Genomic DNA, 12248 nt, shown 5'->3' with positions numbered 1-12248 from the left:
CTATCAAAGGGTCTTGCTCTCCCTGAGTCAGGCTCCCCATGTCTGTGTTCAGCTCCTTTAACCAAAAATGTCAAGCACAAACTCAACCACCCAGGAAACACCCCGCCTGCCCATTTCTCCCTTAGTCACCCGCCAATCTCGAGAGTCAGCATCTGTTGGAACGTGGCACACAGGCTGATAAGAAGTGCTGAGCGTGGAGGTTAGAACAGGCCTTTACTTGCTTGGCTAATCAGCTGTGACCTCATTCGGAGATCAGTGGAGGAGCCACGTGAAAGTGGGCTAAACCACAGGGAGCTCTCAGAGGACTCCCCCCTGTGGTGTGCTCTGTAGTCGGAGCAGAGGAAATAGTTAAACTTTAGCCCCACCAGCGGGGAAGCACCTCCAGTCAGACTGCTTGCCCACTCAAACTGTACTCTTCCTCTACCTACTTAGAAAATGACTAAATCTCCATCCTTCACTTCCTGTTGACAGGAAGCCTGCCAACTCATGGTTTGCCACAGACCAATGGGATAGCATCTGGTCCACAGGCTCTTGCCAGGGCCCTGGTGTTTTGGTGTTCTCTAGCTGGGCAGTGAAGTTGTTGATGAATGCTCAACAGAGACCGATGGGCTCTCGGTGGACCCGGGTTCCCATCTGCTTTTCTGACAGGCAGAATGCCATTCCTTCTCACTGTGGGAAGCTTGCCCAGCGGTCCCGAGGCGATGAAGTCCTCAGGAAGGGTGGTCTTATAGTGACCTCCTCTTGTGCCAGGAAGGCTAAGTGGAGGGATACCAAGGGTGAGGACTGAAATTCTACGAAGAGAGAAACGTCCTGCAGGATGTGTAGATGAAGAACTACACATCTGCTGCCGGAGAGGGCGGCTGCAGATCCTTTCAAGTCTGTGCTCTGGATCCTGTGCCAGGTAGGAGGTGCAGAAATGGCAGATCAATGAGCTACACTCCCCACAGCCCGGGAAGCCAGAACGCACTGTTAAAGTCCTAGGCCACGGAACCCGTGTATGTGAACTTGTTTGAAATGGGAGCTGCACTAGCATGATGTCATCAGGGTAGACCCTAATCCTTCATGGCTAACGTTCTTAGGAGGAATACATGTTAGCACAGCCACCCTGAGGGGAAAGGCCGTTTAAGACAGAGGCAATGTTGAAGCGATACTGACACAAGCCAAGAGATATGGAGCGGGGGTGAGGGGGTCCTAGGCAATGCAAGCAAGGGGGAGTCCTCCTCTGAAGACAGCACAGAGAACACAGTCCTGCTAATGGGACTGGATGAAACCCGCGTGCATGGTGAAGGCATGGAGCAGTCAGCCTTCAGGGGAACGAGGGGCATCTACCTCCTCCCAATCTCCACTCTGCCCTCTTTCCTAAGGCCTCCTCTGGGTCTAATACCCTCTAGTCATTCTGTACCTCAGGTCACGGAACGTCAGCACGAACACTAAGCTACAAGGATCCTGGACTGCGCTTCTGTCTGGTAACTGGTGGCTGTTTTACTTATGTCCAGCCTGGGGGCTTGGCTGGCACCAAGATGTCCATGGCTCCTAACTCCCTACAAGGGTAACCACAGGCACCTGCCAGCCAATAGAGTCTGCCACTGCTTTCTGCTTTCAAATATGGCAGATTGTGGAGATTTAAAGCAGCAGGCTTTGGTGGTCGGTTGGTCTCTCTCTCTCTCTCTCTCTCTCTCTCCCCTCTCTCTCTCTCTCTCTCTCTCTCTCTCTCTGTGTGTGTGTGTGTGTGTGTGTGTGTGTGTGTGTGTGTGTCTCAGCTCTCCACATCTGCTGGAGAGTTCTCTCAGTCTGGGTTGGTCTCTGGGGTCAGTTCGTAACTCAGCTGGGGTGGAGGTCACAACAGCGCATGTGCCCAGCTGACTTCACAATGGCCAGGATATAGAGGACAATGTGGCTGTGTCTAGCAGACAGTTCAGGTGACCTCAAATCCAGTGGTTTCTCCAGTCTGTTGGTCAGAACAGGACTCAGGACATGGAGCCATAGGCTACTTGCAGGAAAGATGGCCACAGGCCACAGCGGGAGGAACTTGAGTACAGTTAATAAACCAGTAACTAAATCCCTAGATCTAACTAGTGTCTAATACACATTATAGTTCTATTATATCCTGCTTAAATTATAAGAATTTTAGTGTGTACATACCATGTCATATATATTTATAATATATAACATATACATATGCAATATATGTACACATACACACACACATGCACGCACACACATGGACATGTGTGTGTGCGCATGTGCATGTATTACAAACAAGGTAGGACTACAGTCTCCATCTGGCTCCAGAGCACTAACTGTACGTGCTGTGCCCTACTGACATTCAGTCGGCATGCTGTGCCCACCTTGAAGCAGCCCAGGTACTGGCCAGACTCAACATGCAGACTCGAGACACAGAACTCAAGCTTTGTTAATGAACCTGGAGGCACAAGAGTCCTGGGCCTGCACTGAGCTGCTGCAGCGTCTGACGTCTGGGTCCTGTAAGAGGACAGACACCCCAAGATGCCAAACCACAGAAGCAGGGCCCAAACCAAGAGGCTGAATCACATCACACCGGGCTACTCTGGCCGCTGGACAATCTTAACTGGGCAGCCAGAAATATCCTGTCACTGTCACACAATCAGTAGTAAAGGGTAGTTCTTCTCAAAGATGGATGGGAAACTGTGATGGTTTATGAAAGACAGAGGATGTATGGATAGACAGAGATAGATGGGCACACGCGCGCGCACACGCACACACACACACACACACATGCACACACACAGGCCCGCGCACACACACACGCATAAAACACACAGGCACATACGCACATAAGATGCATGCATACTTGATTATTTGGACAGGTTAGTTAGATGACATAAGTGGATGTATGGATAGACAGATGGTAAATAAATGGATAATTGTTACATGGATATTCTAATAGATTAGGTAGATGGTAGGTGACTGTCTTAGGGTTTTTTTTGCTATGATGAAACACCACGACCAAAAGCAAGTTGGGAGGAAAGGGTTTATTTAACCTACACTTCCACATCCCTGTTCAGCACAGAAGGAGGCTAACACAGGAACTTAGACAGGGATGGAGCTCGAAGGCAGGAGTTGATGCAGAGGCCATGGAGGGGTGCTGCCTACTGGCTTGCCCCACATGGCTTGCTCAGTCTGCTTTCTCATAGAAGCCAGGGCCACAGAAGTCTGTGTTCTCCCCCACTGACCACTGATTAAGAAATGCCTTACAGCTGGGTCTTACGGAGGCACAGTCTCAACTGAGGCTCCCTCCTCTGAGATGACTCTAGCTTTGTCAAGCTGGCATAAAACCAGCCAAGACAGTGATGGGTGGTCAATAGATGAAAGGAAGGATGGATGGACAGAAAAACAGATGACAGGCAGAACCGATGACATGAGGACAGAAGAATGGAAACTAGACACCGACTCCTTTCAAACCCAGGAGGCATAAAAATCCCACGAAGAACTTGATGAATAACAAAATTAGGGGTCTTGTCTCAGAAATTCCAGATCAGTAGGTTTAGACTGACGCCTAGGATTTGATATTTTAAAAGCATTTAAGATAATGCTATTATACCGAAACCAATTCAAGAACCATACCTTGCCATCAAAGAGCATGTACAAAATGTTCAAACCAGTCTTCGTCAAGGTCGAAGCTGAATGTCACCCCCCAGCCTCCAGCTCAGGGTGCTTCAGTGGTGAGAGGGACAGAGCATGCTGTCATTTGGTCCTCCAGCTCCAGGCTCAGAGGACAATTCCTATCCCCATGCTCTACAGAGAGTGTGGTCACAGGCCCATCACCGGCACAGAGGGCCCTGTGGCCTCAAGCTGGCTGAGACTCCCCTGCTAGCCACACATAGCAGGTTGCAGGCAGTATCTTGAGCAACGGGCTCTCACTCAAGCCCAGTTGTGCCACCACAACCTTCTGACTGGCCAGCAGCCCTGGGCTCTATTTTTAGTCTGTCTCCAGTGACAGTGAAGGATTTCAGGAGCTCCTCTCCCAAGAGGGCTGGGGACATGTGCGCTGTCACCTGTGCCTACTAGGTCAAGAACCCAACCTCCCTGGCAGCTTCAGTGTCACACAAGATCCTGCTCTGGTCCTTCTAGCCCTCCTCGGGCATCCCCCAACCACCTTCCCTCACTGAGGGGTGCTCAGGCTCTGACCCCTGGAAGTCTACCAAAGCGCTTCATCTTGCTTCCACGGCTGGTTACCTCTCATGAGTTTTTGTTCCTCGTATTTTAATAGCTTCTCAGATTAGAACCCCCGAAGGAGGCTCCAAGACAAGAACTTCGGTCATGGTGAATTGTTTAAGTTATTAAATGGCATTAGCAAAGGAGTAAGGAAGAAGTTTCTAGAAGCCAGACAGGTCATGAGAATATGCTAACGCGTGAGGCAACAGCCCCGCTGCTGGGTTCTCCTGAAATGTTTCTGTGCAGCCGTATCAGAACTGTCTACCCAATGACACCTTACTGGGTGGAAGTCTGTCCTTTCTGCACTGTGGTGGTTCAGATGACAAGGACCCTCATGGGCTTAAATATCTAAATGTCAAATTTTTCCCAGTTAGTGAAACCACTTAGGAAAGATCAGAAGGTGACTTTATGGAGAAGATGTATTGCTGGGGATGAGCTTTGAGGTTTCAAAAGTCCAAGCCATTCCCAGTTAGCATCCCCTCGCCCCTCCAGCCCTTGCCTTGTGCATGTAGATCAGATACAAGGTCTCAGCTACTGTATCAGAGCCAAGGTAACCAAAAGAGGGACCATCCCAGTACCTGAGGTGTCCCCACATTCAGCTGAGCCAGCTGCCAGAGCTGGGAAGAATCTTTCAGACAGGCAGAAAGACACAAGCCCCAAGCTCCCCACGAGGCTATGGCGGACCTGGAACGACTTGCACATAGGGAACAGGTCTTTGCTGCAACTCCTCTGTCTCTGAGAGCAATTCCTGAGTTTTGGTTGCCCTGAAATTAATTCACTAAGGAAAACTTACAGAATTCTCTCTGCCTCTGATTCCAGAGCACTGGGATGAAAGTACTAGAAATTACTGTGCCTGGCAGGGTCTGGCCTTCAAGCACAGGGAAAAGCACAGGATACCCAGTTAAGCAGCAATAGACCAGTTACAGTGTGAGTGTGTTCCAAACAGAGCATGGGACATACTTAAGAAAGAAAATCGTATGTTGCTTGAAACCCAATTCCTTCAAAGTCCTGCTGATCTGGTCTGAGGACATTCCCTTCCACTGCCTTCTACTGGAGCCAGAAGCACCACTCTCTCTGCACCGGAAATGGCTCTCCCATGTTATCACTCTGGTCTCCACAGCCTTTTGTGGAACTGACCTGTCATCTTACATCCTAGGCTCGGCTGTTAAGCCCTGAGCCTTAAGTGCCCATTTTCACAGCCTCTCCTGGCACAGTAATCAATAGGTCAGCATTAGTGGGTAGATGACAGGACCCTCTGGGCCCACCCACAAACACATGCACAGGAGAGAAGGAGAACACAGGCCCAGGTCACATGGGTGAGCAGCTGTGTGTCAGTGGAGTGAAAACTGCTTTCAGGAAAGGCCGGGTCATGCCAAGAATACACTTGAGTGTCCCAGTTTTCAGCATTCAGAGTGGCCTGTTGGTCCCTCAGCTGCTGCTGGACTTTGCCCTATACTGCCCCGCTGACAAGCACATACATACGGGTCGGGGTCAGCTGCTCTATTTGGCCTCCATTCACGGTGGCTTCTTCAGTGGGCACTATTTTCCCTCCCCCGCCATCCCAACCCTGCTGACGTTTGTTTGTCTGTTTATATTGAGACCCATTTGTTCTCTAGCCCAGGCTAGTCTTAAATTCACAGCAATCACCATGCCTCAACCCCCTAAGTGCTGGGATCTCTTCATACTCTGACATACATGTAATAACCACATGAGTGTACAGCACTTTACACTGTAAGGAGCTTTCTTCCCCATTTACTGTTTTACTCCAACCTCCCCACAGGGTGGACAAATCGGCACCATTTTTTGAGACAAACAGTGGTTAAAGGGCCAGCTCGAAAGGTCACTGTTAAACAGATCTTAGCAGCAATGTCTAGCTTTCTATTTCAATATTTATTTATTTATTTATTTATTTATTTATTTATTTATTGTATATGCATACACTGTCACTGTCTTCAGACACACCAGAAGAGGGCATTGGATCCCATTGCAGATGGTTGTGAGCCACCATGTGGTTGCTGGGTTTGAACTCAGGACCTCTGGAAGAGCAGTCAGTGCTCTTAACCACTGAGCCATCTCTCCAGCCCCCCCCCCCCGCCTTCCATTTAAATAGTTTTAAAATGTCTTATATAGGCAATGTGATGAGGAGTATTGTCTCAAGTAATATCCACACCCTTATATGTTCAGGTCACTGTGGGACTCCTGACTCCCCCAGATGCCCACCTTTAAATAGCTCCCCAAAGTACACCTATTACCTATGTGGGGCTTCAAGCCCCAAGATTCCACTCAGTATCACATTCCTGGACTGGAATAAAAAGATAGGGGCCCGCATCTGAAAGGAAGGGCTTGGGGCCAACAATAGGAAAAGCCTACTACTCATTCTTCGGGGTGAAATTGAGTGGGTAGCGCTGGAAAGCCGGCTCTGGGATCAGCGTGGATGGATCAGCGTGGATGCTGTCAGGTAGCACAGGACGGAGGTGGGACTCACTGAGCTGTCCCACACTGCTTAGCATGTGCCTTTGTAAAAAACCTTTGCTTGCTTGGTCACTGCCAGGATGTAGCCAAGTGGTGTTCCCCTTTGAGTAAAGTTAAGGGCTAGAGTACACCTCCTGATCCCCCTCTACAGAGAGGAGAACAAGTGCCCTTGGGCTACCAGCTGGGGCAGGCCAGACTGATGCTCAGTGCTGTGAGCAAGCGATTCCGCATGCTGCTCCCTCTGGCTGTTTAAATCAATGTCACCAAAGTCCAACCAAGGTGGCAGGGTGATCTGGGCTGAAGTTAGCAACAGCCCTGTATTATATGATAGGGACACCTCAAGCCCCCAGATTCCACGAGGCCCAAAATGTTTCTGGATCCAAACCAAGGGAATCATTGCAAAGGGCTCCCGCCGCGACTCACATGCATCCTGAGGAAATTGGTGTGGAGGGAGAGCCTTTTGGGGGTGCTGCCACACCGTGGCCCCTGCTATATTCCCACCCACCACTCTTTTCCTCAGTCCTCGGCGCTGACGCGCAGTTCCTCCGCTCACATTTCCCCACACTTCACAAGGTCGTTTTTCAACAAAACAATACAACTCACTACCCCCTCCCCAGCACCCGCACCGGCGGGATCCGGGGCTACGCCCAGTCCGCCGCCAGGCTTTGCGCACCCGGGAGCGCGCTTCTCTTACTCGCTTCCCAGCAGACACCCCTGCCTCTGTCCCAGACAGTCCCATAGCTCCACTAGAGTACGGACCAAGATCCAATCTCGGGCTCTGCGGCCCAGCTTGGGCCTTGCCCCTCCCCCTCCCCAGCCTCCCGAAGGGACAGGAGGGACAGGACGGCGCGCGCGGGTTGTCCCGTGTTAACCGCCTAGGCGCCGCCAGAGTCTGGAGCTCCAGGGATCGGACTCACCGGAATGTGCACTCGCAGCGACCGCCTCTTCAGGCTAGGGTTCTTTTTGCCACTGCTCCCGCCAGGGCTGGAAACCTCTTTCTTCTTCTTGGTGTCCATGGCTGCGCTTCCCATAACTTTAGCTAGAAGTTAATTCCGGTGCCTTGTTCCCGGGGTTCGGGCCCCTCGCTGCCCCCCAGGGCTGCTGCCGTTACACTGTAGCCACGCGCTTTTTATGACTGTCCTCCCACCCTGAAAACACCTCGTGGGGACTTCCGCGGGGAGGGCGGGTGGCGCAGGTAACACGCGGGGCTCCACCCGAGGGGCTGGCGGTCCGCGGAATGCCGGGTTGGAGCGTCCTCTTTCTCCTACAGAATCATCGGGTGCAGCGTCGCGGCCAGTGCTGCTTTTGGTTACGCGTGGCAGAAGTCTCGTGCTGGGTGATAAAGTTTTCCTCCTGCTGCAAAGCGAAGCAACATTTTCCACCTCTCGGCTCCTCCCACAGATTCCCAGAGGTAATCGGCCAGGCAGGTGCAATTAACAACAGCAATTTGGAAAACAGCCTACCCTTGTCTCTGCCTGGTTGGAAACAGTGGCTAGAGACACTTAGTGGAGAAATGCATAACCCTGGGCCGCACAATAAAGCGGCAGGGAGCCTGGGACCCGGAGGGCCTCCTCTTTGGGCAAGAGGGAGGGCAGAGGGGGAAGAGGAGGTGCAAAGGCGAAGACTCGTCGCAATTGGGCTGGCGCGTGGCCGCAGGGATAAACTGTGGCGGCGGCTGGCTGGGTTCTGCGGGCCGAAGGGCGCGCCCCAACCCCTAGGGGAGAATAGGGCAGGGCGCCCGCCCGGGGCGGCCTCTGAGTCGCGTCCCCCGGCACCCTGGGGACTGTGGGGGCCGGGCCTGGCACCAACGCAGACTCCGGGAGCGCTGGGCGGTGGCAGGCGGCGCGCGCGTTGAACAGGAAGTGCGCGGCGTGCGGCGCCACTGTCCCACTCCACGCGGCCCACGCTGCCCCCGGGTGGTCGCCGTGCGCTCTCTGTCTCAAGGTAAGCGGGCTCCGGACTCGCCAGGAGCTGATTCTGATCCATGGTTTTGCAGTGTCTCTGTTTAGGTCCAACCCCCGGAAACACACACCCGCAGCCCTACCACGCCACGATTGAAACCCCGGGTCTAAGTGGCTCGGATGACCGCACTCGCTTCGCGCAATGCTGCCGCCCTGCTGCGTGTGGACCCTCATTCCTGTTCAGAGTGGCCCGTGGCGGGGTGAGTACAGGCTTTTCTCCACGACTTGGTTCTTTTCAGATTCATCAAAGATTGCGCAGCAAACCTTGATCTTCTGCAAAGGCGCTCTCATCTCTGTAAATGCTGAAGTCCTAAGACCACAGGAGGAAATGGGTGCGTCGGAGCCTGAAAGCAGGGCGAACACGCCACGTGCTCCCGGATCTTCAGAGCCACTGGCTGCAGATCTGCCACTGAGGGCTGCTCAGGGCCCTGTTGTACCTCCCGGGCAGCACGACCTTGGCTTCTGGTCTGAGAGAGGGGCGTGCTCCCGCTCCTGCTTAGAATTGAATACCGGATGAGCCCAAAGATTACTCCATCACTCTGAAGCTAACATCAGCCCATCTGCTCCTATCTGTAAACAGTAATATACAGACATTACTGTATATTACATCTGTAGAGTAAACGTGATAGTGGCCGCTTTGACGAAGACATGATGAGGGTGGTGATGGTAAGGAGGTGGTAGCCTTTACTTCTCTTCCTGCCCCTCTTCCTGCTCTCCCACTGTAGAGGATGTGGTTACCACTTTAAGACCATGATTTAGTAAAGGACCTATCCGTCCCATCAGAAACAACCTGGGTTTAGTTATCGCGTGGGTTTCCATGTTACCAGCCTAGTTCTGCAAATTAGGAACTACAGTTGTGGGGCAGAGGGGCCAGGTTCCTTGGTTCATTTACATCCCGCTGCCACACTTTCAAACCAAGAATGAAGTCACCCCCTCCCCAGAGCCCCCCAACCAGTATCCCTGAGCAGCTTCTGGAGAGTCCTCTGAAGGAACCTGCCTAGGATCAAAACTCAAGCCCGGTGTTGCCACCCTCCTCCCCAGCCTGGCTCCTCACTAAAGAGCCCCCAGAGATCCCCAAGACACCGTTCTACTGAGTGTTCAGATTGATTCCTAGAAGCAGAAGTGAGGAGTTTGAAGGGGTGCAGTATCAATGTCCAAGGAGGCCACCCTGAGCCCTAAAAAAAATCACTCCAGGATTGTCAACTGTCAAGTGTTCTCTCTCTGTAGTTTGAGATGTTCATCTCTTCATGATGGTGCCAGGGTGCATAAATGGTACCATGTGATGAGAAAGCTGTGGCTTTGTAAGAAAGAAGCAGCCATCAGAGGAAACAAGCAGACAGAGGGAAAGACTCGGAGGCGGAAAGCACATGTTCCTTATATCAATACCTTCCCGTGTATGTGTGTGTGTGTGTGTGTGTGTGTGTGTGTACATGCATTGCTAGAATTATAAGCCTGTGCCAGCACACCACCTACGCCATCTCCCAACCTCAAGAACCAGCATTTTGATCGTGGCCTCCATGCCCAGCACTGCAGTAGACTTCAAGTTAATGATCTAATGTCTGTCTATCAAAGTCTTCTGAAAGAGCCATTTCAAGCACTGTGTGGACCAGGGTGGCCAAAGCCTGGCTGCTGGCTCGTGTTTTGTGCTCCTTTAACATCTGTGGGTTGTCACTGCTGTGTCCTTTCAGACAACAGAAAAAAAAAAAAGGTGGCCTCTTCTGTTTTAAAACCTTTATACATACACAAAACAAAAACAAAAACCACCTTTCCACCAGATTACAAAACTCTAGGAAATGTCTCAAGGGTGACCTTGAGCAAACTGCTGCCATGTCCTCCTGGCCTGTGACACAGTTGGTGAGGACAATTGCCTGTGTGTTTAGAACACAGTGATTTGATTCTGAGCAAAAGGCAGCCCTTGGAGACTGAAGTAACTCAGGCCCTCTGTGAACGCTGTGGCAACGTACAGCTCACCCTACCAAGGTGTCATTATCTAATGACAACCAAGGCAGAGATGCTTCTCTGTTAGACTGACAGTGTAATCTCACTATGGCTTCTGCTCTCAGGATCTACAGGAGGTGGTGAGTCTCGACAGACATGAAGAAAGGGCCCAGGAGGAGTGGAAACTCTGCCTTGGAGTAGTCTATCTCTTGAACGCCTCTCTGAGCCTGCTTTATTTTCCTGTGCCAGCCACCTCTATTCTGCAAAGCAGACCTCCCTCTAAAGTCACTTAACCACAGGGGATCCCAACAGTGGAATCCAGGAGACCCGCATTAAGGTACCGATGAGCTCTGTGGCCAGTCCTGTCTTCTCTTCAGAGAACAGCCAGGATGCTGACAGCTCAGTGTCTTAAGTCCACACTCAGCACTTCTCCAGTGACAGAGTCAGCAGGCGGGGCTCATGTGGCCTGAAATGTGTCTGTCTACTAAATGGGCACCACCCATGCCAGCCGGGAGTGAAGTCCCAGTCCCCCAGCATCTGCCCTCCGGACTCTGCTCAGGAGTGAGATGTTTGCTTTAGGGTGTTTATGTTGTTTGCTTGTTTTTGTCTTTATTTGGGGTGGGGTGGTATCACACCAGTAAAGTAGAGGTCAGAGGACAACGCTAGAGAATCAGTTCCCTCCTTCCACCTTCGCATGGGTTCTGAGACTGGACACATGCTGCTAACTGGTGCGGCACCATGTGTCTTTACCCACTGAGCCATCTTGCTGGCCCATTCTAGCAATCCAGCCTTGCCTCCCATCAGGCAGAAAGACTTGGACTCAAGTAGTCAGTGTGTGTTCATCATCCGTTTAGCTGTGAGCTTCGAGTATGCAGTAAGTAAAGACGAACCCTGAGAGGTTGTGATTCTCGCTGTTCCCTGAATGTGACTGATTTCTGACCTTTCACTGATCTGCCTGATGGTACACGGTGAAAGAATACATACTAAACACCATAATAAAGTTGCCTTGGAGATTAACCTGGGTGGGTTGAAGTTCCTGTGCTGCTCCACACAAGTCTGACCCATCTTATATCAGATGTCAGCAGCTCTGGGTTGCAGCTGGCATCCAGCCATTGGCTCTAGAACACGGGTGAAGCCTTTTCCAATGAGACTCCAGGGGAGGAAATGAATTTTACATGCTGTCACTGTCCTTGTTGTGGCAGCATGAGGTGAATGGAATGACCATGCACAGGACTTAGAACCCTTGACCTCCAAGCCTCACAGGAAAGGACAAGTACCATCTGGCCCTCGGGGAGAATGTTCCTCCAAGAAGGGCTGAACCAAACCCTGAGTCCAACCCATGCCCAAGCTTGCCAGAGTCCACGCCTGCCCTTGTCCCTTAGTACTTGATAACATAATCAATCAGTATGCATTTGCCAAGCAGACAGATCTCACAGAGATACTCAGTCCAAGGACTCCTGGGGTACAGGGCAACTTGAGGACTTGGTGGGTGTGGCCACTCTCCTTATGCCATGTGGGTCAAAAGCTATTTTATGGAATGTACCTAAATAGACCTCTGGAGAATCTTACGAGGTCTTGGGAGAGACTGGACAAGAGGAACTTTCCAAGCACTGGGCTTGGAAGAGTTTCCTGAAAGTATCTGTCACACCCTGGAGGCCACAGGCCTTTCTATCAAGGCCTTGT

The 12248-nt window shown here is 51.6% G+C and overlaps 1 protein-coding gene and 1 long non-coding RNA gene across 9 annotated transcripts in view; one reads left to right on the top strand and one right to left on the bottom strand.

Annotated features, from left to right (window-relative positions):
- The window catches only part of Prkag2 (protein kinase AMP-activated non-catalytic subunit gamma 2), a 241050-nt gene extending 232597 nt beyond the window's left edge, over positions 1-8453 (bottom strand). For 7 of the 8 annotated variants that reach the window (XR_015685707.1, XR_015685708.1, XR_015685709.1 and 4 more), the window contains exon 1: positions 7584-8453. Coding sequence is in view for 2 of the 8 variants with exons in the window: in XM_087658374.1 (XP_087514500.1) it covers positions 7584-7697 (114 nt within the window). In the remaining 6 variants the exon portion in view is untranslated. 8 annotated transcript variants of the gene reach the window in all.
- A 22-nt stretch (positions 8454-8475) lies between these two features.
- Positions 8476-11582, top strand: LOC147994675 (uncharacterized). The gene is made up of 2 exons (XR_015686286.1): positions 8476-8610; positions 8867-11582. It is a non-coding gene; the product is annotated as an uncharacterized LOC147994675 (long non-coding RNA).
- Positions 11583-12248: the final 666 nt, after the last annotated feature.

The sequence above is a fragment of the Rattus norvegicus genome, chromosome 4 (assembly GCF_021556685.1).
Source record: "Rattus norvegicus strain SHRSP/BbbUtx chromosome 4, alternate assembly SHRSP_T2T, whole genome shotgun sequence".
Taxonomy (NCBI): Eukaryota; Metazoa; Chordata; class Mammalia; order Rodentia; family Muridae; genus Rattus; species Rattus norvegicus.
Note: the sequence above shows the minus strand (reverse complement) of the source record. Positions and strands in the feature narration are given on the sequence as shown.